The following is a 24209-nucleotide window of genomic DNA, read 5'->3' on the forward strand; positions in this document are numbered from 1 at the left end:
ACCAAGGATTCAACTCGCATGAGCTGGATTTAAATGAATCAGGTTGAAATCTGACCCGCATAAAAAAGTACAATTTTTTCAAACTCAATTTATCTCGAATCCATAGTAAACTGAGTTGATCCACAAATTATAACCCATTTTGACAGCTCTAAATTTATTTGAATTACGGTATGTTTAAAGCTATCTTAGTTACATGTAAATATGCTTGAAATTATTTATTAGAATGTATTTTTAATAAAGTAAAATAAATTTTTGTTCTTTATATTTTTTCTAACATGATTTTAAAATAAAATAGTTTTTGTTTTTGTTTTAACTTAAAAACCCTACTTATTTGTAATATAAAGACATAAATAACCTTTTCATCATTCATAAATTTGGAAATTTTACTTATCATTTTCAATAATTTATTTATCTTTTTTTTTACCTTTTTATTTTAGTGTCTATAAATTGGTATTGAAAAAGAAGTTCTTATTTTTATTGGAGCATAATTTATATTTCTTTTCTGATAATGTTGTTTGTTAACATCTTAAACCAACATGTTGGCGTTTGAGTAAGATGACGAACAAATTTTTCATCTTGTCTGAATTTTACAGTGAAACAGGAAAAACACATGGCGTGCATCATACTGATAAGGATGTTAGGTAAAGAGTTTAAAAGTTTGAAGCGCTGGGAAAAATTATCCGAAGGTGTTGGAAAGGAAAAATGGGGAGTGTGGCGTGGAAGCAGCTTCTTCTGAACGCTTTGGAATCAAACGCTCACCTCAAGCACTCTTCTTTCATGCAACTCGTACAGTATCAGAATCATCAACTTTTTTTTTTTTTTTTAATTTTACGTTTTTGTTATTTTAGTCGTGTTTTTTTTGTTTGGGGCAGGCAACCGTAGGAACAAACGGAACACCTTCGAATCGCACTGTCGTTTTCAGGTTGTCCCTCCCTCTCTCATTAACTTCTTGGTTTTAATGGAAAATTCATGACATTGTATGATCTGCGTTTTCAGAGGATTCCAAGATAATACTGATAACATCCAAATTAATACTGATGCTCGCACTCGCAAGGTTTCTATTTTTTTTCCTCGAACAACTTCTCTAATTAATCTGATGTTTGGAATTCGAATAGCTCGTAATATCATGCATTATATATAATTTACTAGCTTAGAAGAAATAAATATTTTGTTAATGGTTCAAGCAATTCCATTAAAACCAATTTAGAGCAGTAGAGTTTAGAACAACACATCGATTGTGGAAATCTATTTCATTGAATAATTTGTACCCAATTTTAAAACATAGAGGCACGTAGTTGTTGGCATGTTGATTCATTTTTTTGAAAAGTTACTCAATTAGAAGTTTCTGTTTTCTTATTCGTGGTGTAGATTGAAGAGCTCAAGCTTTGCTCCTCTGCTGAGGTACTTTTTTAGTAAAACAAACTGATGAGGGGTGTAATAGATTTTGTGAATTGGGACTAATTTAGTTTTTTTTTTTTTTTTTTTTTTTTTTTTTTTTTAGATTTGTTGGTATTTCACGGATTCCTGGGAGCAATTTCGGATAAACGGGAATGTAGATATCATTGATGGTTCGAATGCCGAACCCCTAAAACTTCAGGTTTGATTAAAGATTTTGAGTTATGATTGAAATTGCCATTTGTTGGATCAATTGTGGTTTGAACATTATGTATGTTGCGTGAGCTTTTATGTATAATCGTGATATGGAAAGGTCCAGCTATTATGCTATTTTAACCATTGCTTCTTTCACTTATTGAGAGAAGTGCAATCAATACCCTGTGATAGAAGATGCTGCGTTATTCTTTACGCTAAAGGAGACAAGTATGTCAACTTGTTCTCTAAAAGCAATTTCAAACATAAGGTGAGCTAAAGATAACTGCATAACGGGAAGATTAAATTAAAATGGTAGTCTAGAATTGAATGTATAAACCTGCACCATGCAAAATGAAGAAATCTTTCTTCTCCCTCATCAAATCAGGAAAAGTAAAACAAAACCCTTACGCTTTGTGCTGTTTGCTTGTCAGTTTTATGTTTTGAACTTTTTAAAAACTGAAACTGAACTTCAATCTTATAATTTAATTTTACTTTCAAATTTTTGTAGTTTTCAATTTTCAAACTCCAATATTAAACTTTAATTCATTTCAATAATCTTCCCCTCCTGTAATAAATTCATGATGCAGCAAAGAGAACATTCTTGGTTTGCCAGTTCATTGAGATCAAGGTCGCAATATCTGTGCCCCAACCCTGGACTTCCCTGTCTACATGAGCAAGCTCAGCCAGATATATCATTAGATCCTTCTACAGGTCCAATTGATGCTTTTTGCCTTCTGATCCTAGAGCCGCATCAGGTAATGATATCTCTCAGAGTCTAACATAAATATGTGTGTTTTGCATCTACACATTCACTTTGGTTTCAACCACCTACAGGTTGATTACTTGAATCTTAAGAGTAACCAGAGGCTAACATTCAAATCAAGTGTGAGTGCTGCAGCAGAGAAAAGCTGGACTGTGGAGAGGGTCAACCCATAATCTGTTTTCTGTCAGTGTCGTCTTTGTATTTCACTGCAGACAACAAATTGAATGTTTTGAGGGTATATGAGAGAGGATTTGAGGGAATGTATTAGTCAGATATTCATTTTACAATGGCTGCTGGATGTTCGTGCAGCCCTTTGAAGGTTGCGCTTGTTCAATAAGTTTAGTAAGATTGGGTGTGAATTAGCCCCGTGCATATAGCATCATATCAATGTAGACATCTCAATTGGAACTAGTACAGAGGTGGAACCTTGGAGAGGACGGGAGCCACTATTTATCACTTTGATTTCAAGTAATATTAATATCTTTTATTTCTGTTTCAGAATTCAGATGGATTAGCAGATATAGATCAAACTATAGAGAATAAAATTTGCATTTATCTACTGCATGTCTGGTTCAATTTATTTTAAGGAAATAATCACTTATTTTTTGTTCACTTTCTAAGAGAATTTTTGAAAAATAAGCGATTATTTCTATAAATTTAATCTCTACCAAACATGCTACAGTCATTTTGTTTTTTTTACATCCGTAGTTTTTTTCTTTTAAAAGAAATGGAAATGCCACACTTTACAGTAACAAACATGGAGCTAAAGATCGCTTGACAGGAAGATCTGAATCATCTGCTATTTTCTATTTGTTATGATCTGCTGGTAGTCTTAACACTGTGGCAAGTCTGGCGGAGGATGTGGTAAGGATTCCTGCTCTCCCTGTCCATTGTTAACTATAAATACCATTCCCAGTCCCCATGACTTGTGTATATCAATGTGGCAGTGCAAAAACCACACCCCTGCAAAATAGTTTCATTTTATTTTGATGGTAAGAAATTGATAATTCAATAGACACTGAGAGAGAGAAATGAATAATCCTTGCTTTTTCAATGGAACAATAGAGAAAATAAATTCAGCGTTAGGGACTATACCTGGATTATCAGCAACGAAGCGAATTGCTGCCCATCCTCCTGTTGGAACTCCAATTGTGTTCATGTATGGAGGATCCACTAAATTGAATTGTGCAGTTATTGGGTTAAAGTTACCCTTTCCATACCCTACCACATAAAAGCTGTGGCCATGGAAGTGCATTGGGTGGTTTTCAGTGTTGACTATCCCCGTATCCTGCAGAATGAGTTGCACCCTACTACCATATTTAAGGACCTTTATTCTAGTACCATTCAATGACTGTGTGTCATATGGAATGGTATTAGGGGCACCATTAACAAAGTCATAGAATTTTGGGGGTGTGTCTGGGAAATCTTCAGTGTATGTTCCTTTTATTTTCTTATAATATGCTTCCAAGATTGAAATGTTGGGATTAACGAAACTTATATTGTTCATTGAAGCTGCCAGCACCCCATTGTGCATGCCTTGGCAGTTTTGCTTTGGTGTCTTTGAGTGACAGTTTTGAACATTCAAACCAATGGTAATGAATAGATGTTTATCGATTTCTTTAAAAACATTGACTTGATTTAGGCTCCTTAATCCGTCCATAACTGTCTTTACAGCCACTTCATCATCAAGTTTAGGCAGTTTAGCAGGTAAAGATAGGCTATCAGATGGAGCTCCTATGTAGTTGAAGCCTGCTATAGCTGAAACGTTTTGATATATGACAATCTTTCCAGACTCATAAGGTGCTACAGCCATGGAGTATTTTCCTACTGGTTGATTTGCAGAGATTAGGACACTCAATGTTTGACCTGGTCCAATCATCACCGAGTCTGTGGTGAATGGCTTGGTGTATTCAGCATCAGCTTCCACGATTGTTAAATTGTGATTAGCAATGGCGAAGAAATTCTCAGTGTTTAGACCCGCATTAATCAATCTTAACAAATAGGTCTTCCCTGGAATCACGTCAATTTGGTAGACATCTAAAATGAAGAGGAAAGAAACGTACGTAAGAAAAGGGAATGCAGAAAAAACAAATTACAATAGTATTAATGTGTGATAGACTGGTTTAGGAGAACAATGCAAATGCAAACTCGTGGACATCGTCATGATGTAAACTCGCTGAAAGTGGCATCGCTCACCACTTGGATTTTTATCTAATTGAAACATCTTATAAAAATAATGATTCGACCAATAGACAATTGTAAGAAATTCCAACAAATGAGAATGGCCAGTATCAAAATTACATTGTTAGTTATCTTTTATTATCTCAAATACCATTAGTGGAGCAGTTGTAGTTGGGTCCTGGATGACCGTTAATGGTATATGCATCTGGTTTTGGAGGAGGTCCTCCACTTGCTAGAGTGGCCTTCTCAATTTGTTGGAGATCCTGCAGCCAATATTCCCCTGCTATGATTCATATCAACCCACAAACAGTGGCATTATATGGAGAACATACAACTACATAATACACTGAATTCAAAACCAAAGGGAAATACCAACATACCTAGTATAATTATGTGCTCTTCATAGGGAAACTTAAACGGGTAAGGTACCCCAGCCTTTGGATAAACAATCATAGCACCATGAACTGTTCCTCTTAACCAAGAAACATGAGCATGCCAGAAGAAGGTGCCCTTCTGCTGCACCACTGAAAAATTATAAGTGAAGCTCTGGCCTGATTGAATTGGACATTGCGTAATCAAGGATGGCCCATCATACCAGCATGATAGCCTTTGCCGAACACCATGCCTAATGTTTAACATTCAAGTTTGTCAGCTGTATGATATCGTTATTTGAGTGAATTATTTCCTTTACAAGGTTGTTTTGTTATTGGGATTACCAGTGAATTGTAACATTGAAAGGTGTCTTGTTGGTCACTTTTACTATGACTCTATCATCCTCTTGAGCGTAAATAACAGGTCCTGGAAACATACCATTAATTGTGACAATGTCTTTGGAGTTGCAAAGTTTGGTATCTCTTTTGGTTTGAACCTGTGCAGTAACCATTTAGAGCTTAACAAAACAGAGAAAAAGGCATGGGAGAGCACTGCATTCCACTGGAAAGTAAAATGCGGTGCCATAATATGCACTTAAAAGTAAATTATACCTTGAAATCATAGAACCTGGTTGATTCTCCCATACTACTTCCATGTGCTATATGCTTGGCATTGTAGATAGCAGATAGCAGACACAACCACCGCATAAACAAGGTGATTAAGTTGGACATTTGAGGGTAGGGAGTAGAAGTGGAAGCCTGAGGTAGAATAGAAGGGAGGCCCTTTTAAAGGAGTGAGACAGTGAGACTCTCCTTCGAGGATTTTATTTTATTGGAGAAAAGGCTCAAAAAGGCTATGCAGGTTCTATTCTATTTGTCAGCTTTCATGATTCCACTAGCGTGAGTTGGTGATAATAAGGTGTTGGGAAGTGATTATTCAACATGACCACAATGGTAGGGAAGGCTTCAACATTCCCTTTTATCCCACTTCTCTGTTTTTATCCATTTTCTTTTTTACTGTTAAACATATTCTGTTACAAATCATACCATTGACTAAGAATAGAGGGCACACATACCCCTAAACATGCTCCATATTAAACCCCACCACAATCAGTCACCTTCATTTCCATTCTACTAATCTTCCACAAATCTGAATGCTTTATTACTTTTTATAATAGAGCAACATGTTCTAATCAAGTTGCTTCGTACTGTTGAAAACCATACATATGGTAGAAACTAAACTATTAAGCATTCAGTTATCTCAAGTAATTCAATAAGAAGTCATCAACAACAACTAATCATATTCCATCATTTGGGATATTATATATGAATTAATTGATTTTATTTAACAGGGTCTAAAACCATTTTTTTTTCAATAAAACCTTGTTACTCTCAGGCTGCTAGCTGTTTTCTTTTCACATGCATGATGAGATCAACTTTTTTGAATTTGAGTGTGTTTTGATAAATGCTGCAAAATTGATTTTTGTTAAACTTGATTGTGAATGCTTAAGTTTAGATGTTTTTATTATGAAAACCAAGTTAATAATAAATTCAATGATGTAGAATTAAATAAATGAAAAATTTACTTGAATCACATTAACTGTTATTTTACAGTGCTGTGAAGAACCTAAAGTCAAACTAAACAAATTTCTGGGTGTTGTAAGTTGATTACTAGTCTATAGTCCCAAAGCACCCAGATTTTGAAGAGTTGAAAAAAATAAAGCACTCTGAAAAGACAAAGATTTGGACAACTCAAACCATTCATTTTCACTTTGTATTTGGTGAAAAGGTGGGTTACTTTGTTTTGCTTTTATTAGACATCTTCCTCTTCTCAATGATAAGCAAAGTTGCTGCACGCCTTCACATCCCTAGACCACCATTATTGGAGTAAATCATATCACGACCTTCGTTACTATTTACAAATATCAGTTTTTAACTAAAGCATTTCAAACATCTTTCTGGTTTATTTGCTTTAACAGGGTACGTTTCTGATAGTCATCATACCTAAAATACATCTTCTTTGCATGGTATCTTTTCCAAACAACACAAAAGGTTTCAATGCTAGTTCTTGGATGGCTAATTGATTATACTATACACTCTTCATGCAACTCACTACACATTCTGATAATTGAACTACGTAGTGATCATATCAAATGTACTTAACTGGTAATTAATGGCCTCAATAATTGACAAGTAAACTAATTTTTGCACCTTTCAATTAAAACACTTCGTATGTTCTTTATTATATCAACTTCTCTTTCATCATACTTCTACTTCATTTTTAGGTGACTTCATTTGTTGTATCAGTGTTTCTTTTTCTGTAGCTTCTTTTTTCATCAGTACAGTGAAGAATGTAGTGTACGTTTGGAACTTTCCACTGTTAGCATACCTAGAAAATCACCCTTGAGGACTATAATGACCACTCGGGTGGCAAATATTGCCATTTTTGAGTGGAAGAGGCATTTGAAGGACAAAATTTTACGCTAAGTAGCGATGCCAAGATGCAGAAACTGTATCATTGTGTCTCTTCTCATGCATGCCATTATATACATTCTAACTTCTGAAACACGCTTCGCACCAGCGTCTGTTCTTGTCAGTCCCCACATTTTCTCTCACAAACAATTATTTGCATAATAATTCATATAATAAAGTATATATGATCAATGGTGTTTTCTCGTATATGTTTTTTGTATTTTAATTTATATCATTACATCTTTATATAATACATGTTCATTATAAACTAATGGAAATGATGCAAAAAGAGTATTATGTGGCTGAGGCAAAGTTTTCAATAACTTTGCTGAATATACACGCTGGTCAAACTTTGTGTATTCCTCCTTGATCATGATTCTTCTTCATAAATGAATGAATTAAATAACAGCATGATAAAAAAAAAAAAACTTGAATGTTAGTTGTTTATAGAGTGTCAACCTTTTTGCTTCCTTCTGATATCTTACTACTTTTCTGAATATGTAGAAGGAGAAAGCTATTACCACAACTCTGCATATACTTTCTGCTATCAGCTGAATACGTTGTTCATAGACTTTGAGGCACAATGATACCATGCGCTTGAACTGAGATCTTATGCGATCTGTAGGCATGAAAATGTTCATTTTTTGAGCATGGGAAGAAAAGAGACAGAAAAATCAATAATATAATATTTATTGGATGGACTTAGATCTTGTTCACTTGATTGAATTTGGAAGAGAGTAATTGAGAGGATTTGAATGTAATATTTTTTGTTCTTTATTTGAATAAATTTAGAAATAAGTGAGAGTAGATTTGGAAGTAAAATTTGTGAGAATTAGTGTAGGATTTAATTTATGTGACAGATTAAAAAAAATTACCTCCAAATTTATTCAAATAAACAACAAAAAAATTTATCATCAAATCCTCTCTATTACTCTCCTTCAAATCCACTCAAGTGAACAAGGTCTTGGTGAAAAGTAACCAGTAGCAAAGAAGAGGGTTTTAATGTTAGGAAAATGAGTATACATATCTTCACTGGAAAATCAAAAGTTTCCATTGATGGATGTTAAGACCAACAAATTTCTTGATTCTTAGAATTAATCACAAATTCAGAGATATACCATTTTTCTTTCAATAAATTGATTATAGATATTAATAAAGTCTAACAACTAATCTCTCCTTTTTATCACAAGAACTTCATTGATTTTTCGGGTCATTAAAATTATTTTAACAGAGTGATTATTTATTGGTAATTTTTTTTAAGTATAATGAATTGTTTGGACAAGAAAATTAAAATTTAGAATTTTTAAAAATATATTTTAAATGATTAAAATAATAAAATTTGAAATACGCTAAGAAAAAAAAAGGAAATAAAAATTTCATAACTATAGTCCTTCTCTCTTTATATACATTACACACATATTAAAAAAATGGGTTAAATATGTTTTTAGTCCCTATACTTTGGGATGATTTTGGTTTTAGTCCCTTTTTTAAGGTACAATTTAGTTCTTTAACTTTATAAAATTCTGGTTTTAGTCCTTTTTACCAAATTTTTTTAACTTTATTTGTTGTTTCAAGTACGTTTCATTGTAGCATTTGGATTATTTACATTGTTTGACACATTTTTGCTTCAATGTTAATTGAGAAGCGCATTTGAAACAACAAATAAAGTTAAAAAAATTTGGTAAAATGGAATAAAATCAGAGTTTTCTAAAGTTGAAGGACTAAATTGTATCTTAGTTTGAAGGTGGAACTAAAATCAAAATCACCCCAAAGTACAGGGACTAAAAACATATTTAACCCTAAAAATAATTTTTAAATAATTTAAATATTTGAATTTGACTAATATTTTGTAAATTTTAATTTTAAAATTAAATTTCATCTTAAAAAGCAAGTTTGATTACTTTATCCAAATAAAGAAAAATTATAATATAAAATATTTTAATTATTAAAATGAAATCTATTAAGTAGTTATTTTTCGGTCTAACTTAATCCTACATAGTTCGTGAAATGATATTTATATTTCATAGTAGACCTAACAAATAAAAGCTTCACTAAAATGAACTAATTTGTAATTATGATACAAGATATTTTCTATTATAACATTAGGATTTAAAATATTCCATTTTAACAAAAAAAAGACACGATATTTTTTTTTAGTTAAACTAAAACTACAGTACTCTCCCAATTGTAACTTAGGTTTTATTGTTTTATCATTAATTCTTAGTACACATTTATAATCACATATCTATCATCTAAATTCACATATTATTGTTATTTTGTTAAGTACACATGAGACTGTTTGCGCAACCAATAAAATAGAAATTGATAACATTTGACGGGAATCGAATATGTCTAGGTTGAGTTCTTTATTAGGTGAAGTCACCACTTTTTTGGAATATGAATTACAAAATGGATACTTGCATATCAATAAGAAATAAATAAGAATTGCATAATGGATGTGAAAAATATGGTAGATGCACAATTTTTTCTACACATAATATTATAATTAAAAAGTAGCTTGTGTAGAGGAAATTATTTTTTGAATTTATAATTAGAAAAAGGTTATTTGATTATTTGACAACCATTTTACAATCTTTATAGAAGTAAATTTGTAACATCACGATTTAAGATGTCACGTGAGAGTGAAAGAACATCCCGGAAAAATAAAACAGTAATACTAAAAATTTTAAACTTTATTAAATTATCGTAAAAATAAATAAAAACATGCGAATTTTAATTTGAAATAACATACTAAGCTCTTTATAATTTGTTTAAATAAAAGGAATAGCCTTACGAAAATCTTGAAAATAATTTCTCACTCGTCTCTTGCTCTTCATCGTTTCAACATCATCAGCAACAACATCTGTAATATCATTTACTCTCGTATAAATACGATCATCGTAGGTGGAAACCATCACCACAAATGCAAGGGTGAACTAATAGAATCAACATCTAATTCATAGATAATGACATAATATAATAATACAATTATCAATTAAGACATAAGCTCATAACACTCTTACTTGAATCCAACTCACAACATTGTTAATCCAACTCCAACCCAGACAACCATGCCACCATTCCCAATTACTATCACCATATGTTTTCTTTCGTACTCTAGCACACACGACATGTTCACCTAAACAAGGCCTACGCACCAACACATGACTTCTTGTTTTACCAAAATCGGGCCTACACACCAACGCATGACTTTCTCTCGTCATCTGCTATGGTGAACTCCCAATATTCAAAAGATTGGCAAGGAACATTTTACGAGAACTCTTACTGCACTGCCAATTTATTAGTAAAGAAAGGTTTGAGTACCATGCATAAGCTTGAAAACACTCTGAACTAATTGTCAAGTTTAAACTGATCGATGTTAACTAAATAATTTTCGCAACAAGTTAATAAAAGTGACACTAAGTTACAAGCGAGCGTTTTCACGGATGAAGCAATGAATAAAAGCAACAAAGGTAAGGGAATATGCGAATAATGGACAAGCAAATTCTAAGTTTCATTAATTTGTATGAGAGTATACAAAATAAGGTCGAACCCCCAACCAAGGTTGTCTAATCCAAAAGCTTATTTGACAGTCGACCATCATGAATATATGTCAAAAAACAAAATATGCCATAAACCTCTAGACCACATGCCTACTCGTTGTCCCCTGCTCGACCCTCCTCCTTGTCTCTAACAACTTCAACTTTGTCATGAACCTTAGTGCTCTAGATCTCTCCCTGCTCGACAACTTGCTCTTTTGTAGGCCCGGGGGCATTGATGTCCACCAATTGCCCGTCCACCACCTGGTTCATTAAATTGAACCCTTCATAATCGACAAGGATGTAAAAAAATATTGCGGCTTGATTTGTGGCCTTGTTAAAGCCTATAGTATGTTCGTTGAAGATTGCGTTGCTGAGATCTTAACTTCTTTTATCAATTCGACCTTTTACCTCAACAAGGTCTCTCACTCGACCAACAACTCATCGCAGTTGGTAATCTTCTGGAGATCTAGAGTCAAACCATCATTCTTCTATTAAAGCTATCTAATGGCTACTCGGGCAATGGTGGGCAAGGTGGTAGCCTTTTTATTATCCTCTTCATAGCTATCATAGGCCTTTTTGTCCTCTTTCTGTTGCTTAGCCAAGGCTTCGTTGACCTTCCTTGATGCCTCTAATTTCGCCTGGGTAGCCTTCATCTCTTCAGGGGGGAGGGTGTCTCCTTAGGACATGAAGCAGTCATTACCACGCAAATGCCCGCTCGAACATTGAGTTCAAAAGTCGTATCTATGGCCTCTTCCATGGTCATTGCCTTGAAGTATAACCACTCAATGTTGGAGAGATTGAAGTTAGCCTTCTAGGCCACAAGGATGACCGAGTAAAAATTATCAATTAAAAGGGGTCCTAATCATGGAGACTCCTTCTTGCTCCTCTTTTGAGAAGATGGGGACTTCTCCATGTGGGATTTTCTTTTCTCTTTATATTGGGCGAATGAAGGAACGATTGTGATGGGGTCGATTCAGGAACATAGGGAGCAAGCCTAGGCCGTGTGGGTCGTGGATCTTGTGTTGCCCTTTTCTTTGAAGGTAGAGCTTGTTCGGTAGAGGGTTAGACACCCGACGTACCTTCTTCAGCAACTTTGTTGGCCACCTTGCGTTGAGGGGAAAAAATAGTGAAGACGTTGGTGTTGGCAGCATTATACGTGGCCATGATATCTTAAATAATACATAAAATTTAGCTAAGTTAAAAATGATAGTTATAACAGAATAATTAAAAGTTTATCGAACACTCTATGACAAAGCACGTCAGAATCGATGAGGTTAATCAATACTCGAGAGGAGAGGCGGCAAGGTAATTGATTGCAAATTTCGCCCACGAAGTCAATTTCTTTGGGTTCTCGGTCCAGTACAATGGAAATCTCGGTCGATCATTATCCAAAGAGTACTTCGATTAAATTGACCAACATCCTTTATTACTATTTTCAAATAATTAGTCTTAAATCCCTTAAAGGAAACATTGAACAATGTGAACAACCATTTTCCTTTATCTGATATAAGGGATACCCAGGCCCTATTCAGGTGTTGTCGGGTCCGAAAAAAGAATAGAAAACAAGGTGGGGGTGAGAGTAACATCCAAGGATTTCCATATCACTTCAAATGCATGAATGAAGGCTTATCCATTCGGGTGCAGATGAGTGGTAACAACGTTCAGCTCCCTCAAAACATCCATTTGAAATTCGTTGAAGGGTGTTAGATATATTATATTTAGTTTATATTTATCTCTTATCTTTAGTTAGTTAGTTTATATTTCTTATTTAGTTTGTTTATATTTCTTATTTGTATTTTGGGCTTAGCCCATATTTCTTCTATTATAAATAGAGAACCCTATGTGTGTATTTAACACAAGGGAGATTTCCCCTCATCTCTTTCACTATTTCATATGGTATCAGAGCAAGGTTCTCTGATTCTTTAGCCGTTGTCTTCGCTGTCTGCTGGCGGCCGACCGCCATGGCCGCCGGCAGCCCCTACTAAAAGTCTTTCAACCTATGTTATTCTGCTGTGGCCAAGAAAGGCCACTGCATTCGCAGTGCATCACCGCTACTCACCGTCGGTCATCATCCTTCACCGAAACTTTGTCGGACCTTCACCTGACCTTTCGCCGGACCTTCGCCAGAATCTCGCCGGAACCTCGCCGGAGTTCCAGAATCAACTGACGACCGCTCCATCCGAATCGCCTCTTGTGGTCGTTGAGGCAATCAGAGCATGTTGAATTTTTAGGGTTTCTTTCTCTTTTTCTGTTTATCCATGGCTTCTTCCGTTGTTGTCTCTTCTGACCTCTCTTTTCACCGTTGCGTTTGACCCGTCCATATATGTTTTTTTCATGGAAAAAATGGTTTGTTGTTAGTTTATTTATAGTCGTGGTGGCTCTCCAACAATTACCTCTTTATCCAATGGCGGCATTCTTCAAGGGCGATTTGCAAGATGAGATTTACATGGAGCAACCTCCCATATTTGTTGCTCAGGGCGAGTCTTTTGGGTTGGTATTTTGTCTTCTATGTCGTCTTGCAAATCATTAGCAATTTGGTGTCTCTCGAGTGCAGAAGCAAATATTTTCACCAAGTCTTTATGGATTATTTTAGTAACAAGCTTGGTACATACAATCTGTATGCTCCAGCTTGAGGGGGAGTGTTAGATATATTATATTTAGTTTATATTTATCTCTTATCTTTAGTTAATTAGTTTATATTTCTTATTTAGTTTGTTTATATTTCTTATTTGTATTTTGGGCTTAGCCCATATTTCTTCTATTATAAATAGAGAACCCTATGTGTGTATTTAACACAAGGGAGATTTTCCCTCATCTCTTTCACTATTTCATAAAGGGAAATCAAACTATCATATCCTTGAACAAAGTATAATACGAGTAGAAGAAATCTAGTGCGTACCCGCTCATTTTTATTACACATGACAAGTTTGAAGTGCTTAGTGTCTACTGATGCCTTAACCAAGGTCCCTACTCCAGCGAAGATCTGACGGCTCATGCTTCACGATCCTTCATTTTAGTAGCTGCACAATTTCCACCCTATCGCTAATCGATTGTCCCCTGGCTAGCACAGAGTAGTCGACCCTAAACAAGAATTAAGATTCATGGATGTTAGCTTAAGCTAAAGCATGCTTATTATTAGTTGGGTCGTAATTAGGTCAACACTAATCTGAAGTCCATTCCGAAATCTATAAATAAAGGTTTGAGATATAGTGGTAGGTTGGTTACATTTAATATACATTTATTACTAGACTATCAAATTTTTACTGACTTTGACATCATAATACCTTCTAAAGGTAACCTCCCAACACGACCGAATGAAGTGAAGGATGAAGAGTAACCTATGCAAGGAGTCATACTAACGAAGATCAGGAGGTTGTTAACCTCGACTCCACAAATCGAAACAGAGTGCAAGAACTACAATTTTGAACTTCTTTTGTGGTTGCAATTTAATTTTGAACATCCAGACATTTATAGAGTTCAATTTTGACACCTAGTTTCTTTGTCCTGTTTTCGCTATACAAAAGTAGTGTACATGCTAGATTTTGGTTCCTTTGTATTTTTTAGTAGTTAACCTTGGTTTTAGTTTTACTTTATTGTTTTAGACTTTTAGGAATTGGTTTTAGTAGAATTCCTTTTGTTGTTTCATTACCATTTTCATTTAGTGCTATAATGATGTAATTTCTAGCTTAGTTTCATATTTTGTTCTCCATATTCACAGAGAATACTTAGATTTTAAATGTTGATTGATTTGACCTCTTTTGTTTGGTTGATCCATAACTTTCTCTATGGTTATTCAATTTAGTTGATTTTTTTTTTTGCATTCTTGATTCAATTATCTTTAATTTGAATGCAAGAACTTAAGTTTTTGAATTATGTTCTGGCTATCGTTTGATTTTGAAATTCCATACAATTTTTAGAGTTCAATTTTACAGCTAGTTACTTTTTGTCATGCTTTTGCTAGATAAAAGTAGTGGACATGCTAACTTTTTTGTTCCCTTATAGTTTGTAGTAGTTAACCTTGGTTTTAGTTTTATTTTGCAACTTTAAACTTTTAGGAATTGTTTCTAGTAGTATCCCTTTTGTTGTTTTGAGTATAGCTTAGAGTTTGTCCTATTTTTACTTTCCCCATTATTTTGTTACATTGTTTTAAGTCTTTTTCTAGGTTAACATAGTTATATTTTGCATCCTTAGTTCTTTCGAGTAGATAAGCATACTTTTATGTTAGTTTGATGAGTTAGACTTTGTTGACATAGTTATTCTACTGTTTTGGTAGTGTTAAGTGTTAGCAAAATGATGATGATGAAGTTTTGATGATACCTAAATCAAGACAAGATATATCAAGATTCAAGAAGATCCTTTGAAGACTTGTTTTGCTATTAAAAGCTTTTGTAATAATTGTAGTTCAGTGCCTAGGACATAAATTTTCATTGGTTTTGATTCCATGTACCTTCATACTTTATATTTACTGTTTTGAATAAAAAACACATAGTTTTAATTGATTAAATCAAGTATTAATCAATTAAAACGTTACAGGTGCTGAAAACTCAACTGGTATGGAAATAAACAATTAATACTTATTTTAATCGATTAGCTAATCGATTAATATAAGAATAATCGATTAAAACTAACCGTTGGAGTTTTCTGGTTTTTGAAAACTAGTCGTTGTACTCATTTTAATCGATTAACATTAATATTAATCAATTAAAAGCTTTAAATGGTAAGTTGCGAAGACTGAAGAGTTTTTTATTGAGTCTATAAATATACTCTCTTTATCCATCAACAACACCTCTTCCCTTGTGCTCAAATACTCAGAACTCTTTGAGAATTGTGTGCTCTTGCTCAACTAAGGAAACTCTTGTCTGTGGTGCTGGTACATTGCTACTATGGTGACGGAGGAATAGTTGGTTCATCCTTGGTGCGTCTAAGGAGGTGTGTGGAAGATGATCATCCTTCGTGAAGTATTCGGAAGAGGTGTTTCATCCTTCGTGAAGTATTCGGAGGAGGTGTCTCATCCTTTGTAAGATTCAAAGGAGTTGCATGTTCATCTCTTGTGGTATCAAGAGATGTGGTTTCTAAACTCTTACAAATTGTTTCTTTGTGAATGTAGTTTGTAATTGTTTTGTGATTAGTGAAATGTTTATCTTGGTTTGAGATAAATGACTGGACGAAGGATTGGTAAGATCCGAACCAGTATAAAATTCATTTGTGCAAATTTCTCTCTACCTTACTCTTTTATTTATATTTATTATTTATGTAGTAAGATAAATAGAGTAGAAATTAAAAGGCACACATTTATATTAAAAACCTTCTTGGTTTGTTATTCCACTCTAACCATTCCGCTGCCGCCGCTCTGACATTAAGAGTAGACATTAGATTAATTGCATGTTTCTAGTTCATTCTTGTTAGTTTGAGCATATTTTTAAGCTTTCACTCACGAGTTTTGAGCTTTTGTAGATTTCTATCATTTGGTTTTGTTTTTAGCTCTCTTTTATTATTTTGTAAATTTCTAGTTTTTTTTTTTATAAAATATCTTAGTTGTATTCTAAGTATATTAAATTCACATGAATACAACTAATATAAAATAGGTCTTCATTAAATATAAATTGAAAAGAAAAATTAACGTTATGTAAAAACATAATGAAAAACAAACGAGAGACTATAGCGAACTCGAAGAAAGAAAAAAATATTTTTCAGAAGATTGAAAATACAATAAAATGAAGAGATTTTAGCAACAGAACTTTGGTAATTAATTAACTTTTGTTAAAAAGCCTCACTAACAATATTTAATGAATATTTTTCATTAATAAGAAAAATGTGACATCTTATTTTAAAAGATTGATCTCCATACTACTTGTACTAATGACTTATCACTAAATGAGGTAAACTTTTCTTCCAAATCTAAATTCATTTATCAATATTATTTGTGCTATTTTTCTATCATTTCTTTTTCATTTATACAGATATTTCACTTTATTTCAAGAAAAACCTCTAAAGCCTACATTATAACTTTATTCTAATTTGTATATTTGTATCACAATTAAAAAATAGTTATTTCTATCAACTATTACATGTAATCATACAAAATGGTGAAGAGGCAGCAACATCTTTTATCAGAAAAGTCTCAATTGAAAATGGATCAAAACGAATCCATCAGAGAGATAAATAAGCTAAATGAATATATTGAAAAAGAAAAAGAAAAGTTTAAGTTTTAAAAAAATAAAATAAAAGACAAAGAAAAAGTAACCAGTAATATATAATAATAGCCTGTAACATATAAACCAGTATTATCAGTACATCAAGCTTGGCTTGATAATAAAAACAACATAAAAACAAACAAGAATTAGCAAAGATTAATGGTTTCGAATTGAAACATAAGAAAAATCTAACTGAGAATTGTTTTTGATAAAAATCACAAACAATTTTCTTGTTTTCGATGCACTGAGAGACAAAACACTGTGACAAACAACTGTAACCTCCTCTCCCCAATGTATCTTTCAAGCAAAAAAACAAATAAATAAAGAAATAAGCCTACAACAATCATAGCAACATAGCCTAGTCTGAAGTGATATCAATTGAGAGAACTTTCTCTCCCTCTTTCTCTGCTATCTCAGACTCAAACATAACCATGGGATGCCTACCTCGTAAGCTGTCAGAACCTAAAGAACTTCAAGTTTCAAAAGGAAAAGTTTGGAAGGAGAAGTATGCAAGGTTTTTCATCATCAAGCACTGTGTTCTGATGCTAATTTGCTGGAAGAAAAATAACTGTGATTGATTCTCCCTGTACGGTGCTGTACTGATTTTTAATTTGGTAAGAGTACACATGTCTCATTCATCCACTTTAGAGAATGTATCAAGAAAAATCATGTGAGGAGTACCAAGTTATTTATTTAGTTGCAAACAGTCCATGTGCATGATGTTTAACTAAATTTTCACTTGTTTTGTTCTTTACAATGCTTTGAAGATGGAATTCCCAGTTTTGCAAAACACCAGCATAATCATAGCATCATTTTTCATTGAAACAACATCTAAATAAACTTGCATATAGCCTTGCATGTGTAAATAAGTTGTTTCTGAATTTAGTGAAACTTTTAATATCTGCTGATCCATTGATTTTGTCAGATATTGAAACTGATACAGTGGCATGCCATTTTCAAATTAATGGCTAAAACTTATCCTTTAATTTGGCAAATCCTTTGGATTCTATTCCAGTTTCAATGTTTAAAAGCTCTCAACTCCAGTATTCATTTGGCAAACAGGTTCTAAGCATTGTATCAGAAAACTGAAAAATTGTAAAAGAACAGAAATCCAACATAAGATTTCAACTTAAACCAGAACTCCATGACTCCACAACGAAGAAAAACACTGAAAACAAAATTTTTCAAAGCATTACTCACTAAAACGTGCTTAGTTTCAACATCTACTTTCAATAAAAAAGAAAAAAAAAAATGTGATTTCACAAATGAAGTAGAAAAAAACCTCATCCTCAATCAATGACATTAGCAGAATGGTATCAGATACCTTATCAAAACCTAACACTATCTCCTCCACTCCTTATTCACCCCTCAAAGAATTTCATTTCAACCAAAAGGAAACCAAGAAACATATGCAATAACTCCCTCTCCTTTCTTTTCAAATCTCCATCTTGAACTTAAAAAAGAAAATACCCCTTTAAAAGAAAATACACAGGTAGACGATGAAACTCAGGTAAATATCTCAAAATCTAAAAAGTAAATAACTTTTCACATTCTGTAATCAAATTAAACACAAAACAGGAAAAATAAAGAAGACAGTATAAACCTATCAAGATGCATCCGTCTACCCATTGACTAAATCGTACACGAAACCACGATCTCTGAAATAAAATAAACAAACTCCATATATTAAAAACATGAAAGGTAATTGAGGATCCACAAAACTCCGCAAAAACACAGAAACAAGAGAGCTTTTTTACATATATGTCTATAATAAAAACATGAAGAAATAGCCGAACCCAGCAGAGGAAACATAAGATTGAGAACTAGGAGGGAAGATTGGTGTTGGAGGGAAGAGGGGTGGTGGGTTGAGAGAGGAAGAGAGGATGATCATCGTTGTGGTTTTGGTTGTTGTCATCATCGTTGTCGATGCTGAGGTTGATGCAAGAACAGCGTTCCAACGAAGCAAAGAAAGCTGATGCCACGTTGGCACCGACCCAGTTGGCCATTCGGTCCAGTTTGTCGCACGACATGAACCCACAATAGTTGTTATTGTCGTTGCTGCTGTTAACGTTGTCCATTTTGGGTGGTTCCTTATCACACTGTTTCTGCAGAAAAAGAGAGAGAGAAATGCAGATTATGAGAAGAAGAGCTTGAGACCTTTTTCTTCTTTCTCACTTTTGACTTTTCAATATCAATTTATTAATTCAATTTCTGTCTCTTACGTTTTTCCAACTCCAACTCTCAAATTCAGTGTACACTTATGGCTTCGCATAATTTTTACTCACAAGAATAGATTTGAATTTTGAATATAATAAAAGTAATACATAAAAGGAATACAATAAAATCATTTTTTTAAATTGAGTTTTATATTTATTTATATACTAAATAAACTCGTTTTTATCTTTAACTATTACATCTTTAACAAATGTATTTAAAATTTTAGTGACTTGAAGTTTTACAATATGTAAAGATAAAAGAATTTCACTAACTATACTTTAGTAAACTCTCGAGTTAATTTGTGAAGTTTACGTTTTTTAAGACATAATTTTCGAGTTAATTTGAAAATAAATTCGTTTTTTCATAAAGTTGGTAAAATCGACTGTAAAATAGGAATCATGTAAAATCACGAGTTTAGAACAATTTTACGAAGGAAAAAAAATTAAGAAAAATAATTATATTTATGTTTTATAGTATTTATTTTTATGAACAATATATCTATAAATTTTATTTATTTAAAGTTATATAATTTTGTAGATTTATTTGAATTAAAAAATTATTTATATAATTTTTTTATTTTAAAGTAAAATTTTATGAATTTATGAATTAAATTTACGAGTTGAGTTTACTCTAACGAATTTACATCAATTCTTGAGTTTGATAACTTTGATATAAAAAATAAATATTTATAAAATTATTGTTTTAAGAATTTGAGTTTAAAGTGATGTAGATTCTTCATGCAAGTTGAAAGTATATTTTATTGTTGTGTTTTTTCAAAGAATCTTTTGAAAAATTCATGAATATTAACATAGTTAAATTTGTCTTAACACGACCGATTCAGATCGAATATAATATAGTTAGAAATCCAAAAGTTTTAAATTAAAACTATTATCAATATCTTATATTAATTAGACACATGTCTCAGGTGTTATGTCTCCCATAAAATTTCATATAATTAAATTAAAATCTTTTTAGAAGTTTATTTCATGATTAATATGTTTTAAGCTGTCTCTTAGTCTCGAAGTTCTGAGCATTTTTAATTCAACATAAACAAATTCAGAAGAAACTTAGAGCATAAGAAATTTGCAGGTGAGCTTGAATTCTTATAAGACCTTTGACTTTTTCAAGTTAATTACAAATTAAGTAAAAAATTAAAACGACAACTAATAAATACAGACCATACGACAAATAATTAAACTTGCAAGATAATCAAAGTCCTCAACAACCTAAATTATCCACACAAAACAACAAAATTATATGATGATTTTCTACAAAGCACGAATTAATTATGTTTTCATTAGTGTTTGTTCAATATTTTAGTATAACATTCTAATAAACATATAAATAAACCTCCCAACTTTCATTTGTGTAATGATACAGAAAATAGATTTCGAAAAATTAATATGTTTATAAGAAAAAGAAGTTTTATTTTTTTTTTAAATTAAAATAAATTCTTTATACTTTTCAGAACTATATGTCAAGGTTTTAATAAGAAAATAATTATTCTTTAATATTCTGAAGACTTTGTTACTAATGTGTTATGCCACGATAATCTTTTTACACGAAATCACTAATTTTAATTGTTTAATTGGAACGGAAGGCTTGCCTTAAGAGATTTAAAACTCAAATAAAAAAGTTATATTATTATATGAAAATTTGACTAAATAATTCTTTTTTAAAATTATATTATTATATGAAAAATTGACTAAATAAATTTTGTAAATTTAAAACATATTTATTACTATGTTTTAAAATATTTTACTATTTTTCCTTTTTAAATTGCTATTGACTTATTATTATTATCACTTTTATAATTCTTATATAATCTGTGATGATTGTTATTACCATTTTCATGACTGATTTATAAAGATATTTTATGAGTAAAATATAAAAGTATCCAGAAAAACAATTCTAAACAATTTTCAGGTGTAAATTGCAGATTTAGTCTCCTTTAATTTTTATTTGCAATTTGTTCCTTTATTATTTTTTATGATTTAGTCCATAACTCTTTTCACAATCTACAACTTTAATTTAATCCTTAGTTTTATGTATGTTAATTTTTAATTTTTTAAATTAAAATGAACAAAACACAAGTAAATCAAAGATCGAACAAAAAATACAAATCTTTTAAAATTTTAGACTAAAATTACGAAGAATAAAATAAAATATAAAACTAAAATGGTGGATCAGAAACTAAATAAGAAAGGACAACACAAACCTCATAAATACATAGAGCCTGGAGAACAAGAGGAAGAAATACATTCCTGTTTATTTCTCATATTTTCTCCAAAAACTTAATCCAATATTTCATATATTATAAATTTTAAAATAAAATTGAGTATACTTTTTGACTTTTGAATTACATATTTTAATAAATTTTGCCACGCATTTGACATATTTTTCTATGATTAGTTAAGAAATCTTTTACCATTTATTGAAATAACATACCTTTTATTCTCATTTTAAATTAAAGAAATAATAAATATATGAACACGATTTAAAATATTTCCTCCAAACTCTTTAAAACAGTGGTTCATTATTAATTTATTGGTTTAAACCTCTCTTTTTTCCCAAGTTAAGTAGTTCTGATGTTCAGTTTAGTCTTCGTTTTTTAAAATGTCAACCTTTAGTTCCTATGATATTAAAAATGTATCAAATTAGTCTTCATCGTTAACCAATCACAAGTTTTTCATTAAGTGATTTGTTGTTCATAACACCTTCCGTTAATGAATAGGACTGATTTGTTAACGAATATGAGTGATTTGATATATTTTTCATATCATAGGGACTAAATATTGACATTTTTAAAAAAATTGTGATTTATTGTTCATTAAGTCTTGTCATATTTGATAATTTTTTATATTATAAAGACTAAAGTTTAGACATTTTTTAAATCGGGAACTAACTGAATATTTCTCTTTTGAATATCCAAACTTAATTTATTTAACACATAATTTACCCTTTTGAATATTTCTCTGTTTTCAGCTGCAACTTAGTTTTTCTTTCTAAATTTAACTGAAAATTTTATGCGTTAAATGCAATGGCACAAAAGTACTTATAATTGTTGATTTAAGAACAAATAGCAGCATGTACACTTGCATTCATCAAGAAATACACAAAGAAGCCATTGTTGCAAATAAGCAATTGCAATAACATAAACTTCTCTCTGTTTCAATTCAAACACTGCTCTGTTTCGTAATCATGGACTTCATTTCTCTGTTCTTTCCTTTCTTCCTAGTCAAGCTTGTCCTCAAATTAAGGTATGCCAATTCCCCCATCATCACGCGTCTCTTCCAAGCAACCTTCCACCACTACCGCCCTTAATCTATTTCCCCTTTTCTCTCTATTTATCACTTCCCAATTTTCACAACAACCCTAACAATTTTTCTTTCTCTTTTCCAAATCCCTAAACACAAATCAGGAAGCTTCCCTCCTTTCATCTCCACCCACGATCCCAAACCCACAAATACAACACTGCCCATTCAAATTACCCACAAAAGTTTCAATTTTGATTTCTGGGCAATCCTTCATCCAATCTTTCCCCATGCCACCTCAAATGCAGCCCTTCGCGGATTACCTCCGCACCGCGCCACAGGCAGACGGCGGTGAGAGGCGGACCCCACCGCTGAACCGAACCGTGAAGAAGACGCTGGTAGTAGAAGAGTCCTCCTTGGACAATCCGGATCTGGGCCCGTTTCTTCTGAAGATGGCCCGAGAAACAATAGCGTCCGGTGAGAGCCCGGTGAAGGCCCTGGATTTCGCCATTCGAGCCTCCAAGTCATTCGAGCGATGTGCAGGCCCGGGCTTGGAGCTTGCCACGTGTCTCCACGTGGTTGCTGCGATACACAGCAGTTTGGGGCGGTTGGATGAGGCGGTTGAGGCTTTGGAAAGGTCCATTTTGTTGCTGGAAGGGGAAAACGAGTCGGGTCATGCCATGGCCCAGTTCTCCGGGTACATGCAACTTGGTGACACTTATTCCATGATTGGGCAGTTGGACAGGGCCATTTCGTGTTACGAGTCGGGTTTGAAGATCCAAATGGATGTTCTGGGTGAGTCCGACCCGAGAATAGCTGAGACTTGTAGGTAAAGTAACACTATTATCACCTTATCCATTTAATTGCTATGACCCACATGTCTTTTTACCATTGTGGTTGACCAATATATAAAAAATTATAATCTCAACTGTCAAAAATTCATCGTCTATATTATTTCGAACAATGATTGTAAAAGTTAATAAATTTATTATATAGAATATCTGTGATTAGACAAGAATACTGCGTAGTCAGCACTTTCCCGTACGAGTGCCAAGTAATGCTCTCTCTTATACTGAATTAGTATACTGGTTCTTTGATTCGGTAGAACTAAAAGGAAAGTTCAGATTTAATCAATTTTAAATATTATTTTTTAAAAAGAAGAATTATTTCCATTATTTTGCCACAGTTTTTTTAAATGAATCATTTTTATTTCTAATATTCCTAACTTTATTTTCTTTCCTTTTCTACTTTCTGTTATCTGCTGTCAAATTTTCTTAGAGAATTACTGGCAAATGGGCCTTGATGTTGGAAAAATAGGGCAGTGGGTTTGTTGTTATCTCTTAAAATATTACTTTGTTGGTATAAATCATTTATAGCCTTTATCTTGTGGGCATCATAATTGCAGTGACAAACTGCATCACTGCCGACTTTGTACTTTTTAAAATGTCAAATTCTGAATCACTGATGTGCTGGACCCTATGTTGATAAGCATGTAGCTGTTGGCCACAATGGCCTTGGAATCTACTGCGNATCTGGGGATGTCAGTTTCAGAAGCTAAGCATTTTCCTAAACTACAAGCAACTGGTGAATTGGCTGAACCTTCTTGGAACTAAGCTATGATAGTC

General features: G+C 32.6%; 3 protein-coding genes across 5 annotated transcripts in view; 2 read left to right on the forward strand and 1 right to left on the reverse strand.

Annotated features, from left to right (window-relative positions):
- Nucleotides 1-551: 551 nt before the first annotated feature.
- Nucleotides 552-3198, forward strand: LOC106780371 (pyridoxine/pyridoxamine 5'-phosphate oxidase 2). 2 transcript variants are annotated; one of them, XR_002666553.1, is made up of 8 exons: nt 552-786; nt 873-922; nt 997-1054; nt 1369-1401; nt 1502-1597; nt 2178-2345; nt 2425-2821; nt 3103-3198. XR_002666553.1 is itself a non-coding variant. In XM_014668656.2 (7 exons), exons 1-7 carry the CDS (start codon nt 703-705, stop codon nt 2524-2526), a joined length of 591 nt encoding a protein of 196 aa, XP_014524142.1. In that variant the 5' UTR covers nt 552-702; the 3' UTR covers nt 2527-2856. The 2 variants fall into 2 exon arrangements, 1 of the variants encoding a protein (XP_014524142.1); XM_014668656.2 differs by lacking the exon at nt 3103-3198 and having other exon boundaries at nt 2425-2856.
- Nucleotides 3157-6015, reverse strand: LOC106780370 (laccase-6). Of its 2 annotated transcripts, none has more exons than XM_014668655.2 (6): nt 5518-6015; nt 5251-5402; nt 4915-5159; nt 4686-4814; nt 3449-4390; nt 3157-3316 (listed from the first exon to the last, which is right to left on the reverse strand). In XM_014668655.2, the coding sequence occupies exons 1-6, from the start codon at nt 5635-5637 to the stop codon at nt 3186-3188; spliced, it is 1719 nt and encodes a 572-aa protein (XP_014524141.1). In that variant the 5' UTR covers nt 5638-6015; the 3' UTR covers nt 3157-3185. The 2 variants fall into 2 exon arrangements, with proteins under 2 accessions (XP_014524141.1, XP_022632693.1); XM_022776972.1 differs by having other exon boundaries at nt 4686-4817.
- Nucleotides 6016-22384: 16369 nt separating this feature from the next.
- Nucleotides 22385-24209, forward strand: part of LOC106780366 (protein KINESIN LIGHT CHAIN-RELATED 1) — a 4854-nt gene continuing 3029 nt past the window's right edge. The window contains exon 1 of the mRNA XM_014668649.2: nt 22385-23413. Within this exon, the coding sequence (XP_014524135.1) occupies nt 22875-23413 (539 nt within the window). The 5' untranslated portion in view covers nt 22385-22874. The remainder of the gene's footprint in view (nt 23414-24209) is intronic.

This window comes from Vigna radiata, unplaced genomic scaffold, assembly GCF_000741045.1.
Source record: "Vigna radiata var. radiata cultivar VC1973A unplaced genomic scaffold, Vradiata_ver6 scaffold_179, whole genome shotgun sequence".
In the NCBI taxonomy this organism is placed as follows: domain Eukaryota; kingdom Viridiplantae; phylum Streptophyta; class Magnoliopsida; order Fabales; family Fabaceae; genus Vigna; species Vigna radiata.

Excerpts from the sequence above, each read along its gene's own strand:
- LOC106780371 (XM_014668656.2), top strand. The coding sequence starts at position 703 with ATGGGGAGTGTGGCGTGGAAGCAGCTTCTTCTGAACGCTTTGGAATCA. Across the intron at positions 787-872 it reads ACTCTTCTTTCATGCAACTC|GCAACCGTAGGAACAAACGG; the intron begins GTACAGTATCAG and ends TGTTTGGGGCAG. Across the intron at positions 923-996 it reads AATCGCACTGTCGTTTTCAG|AGGATTCCAAGATAATACTG; the intron begins GTTGTCCCTCCC and ends CTGCGTTTTCAG.
- LOC106780370 (XM_022776972.1), bottom strand. The coding sequence starts at position 5,637 with ATGTCCAACTTAATCACCTTGTTTATGCGGTGGTTGTGTCTGCTATCT. Across the intron at positions 4,391-4,685 it reads CTACAACTGCTCCACTAATG|ATGTCTACCAAATTGACGTG; the intron begins GTATTTGAGATA and ends TCTTCATTTTAG. Across the intron at positions 3,317-3,448 it reads CTTCGTTGCTGATAATCCAG|GGGTGTGGTTTTTGCACTGC; the intron begins GTATAGTCCCTA and ends ACTATTTTGCAG.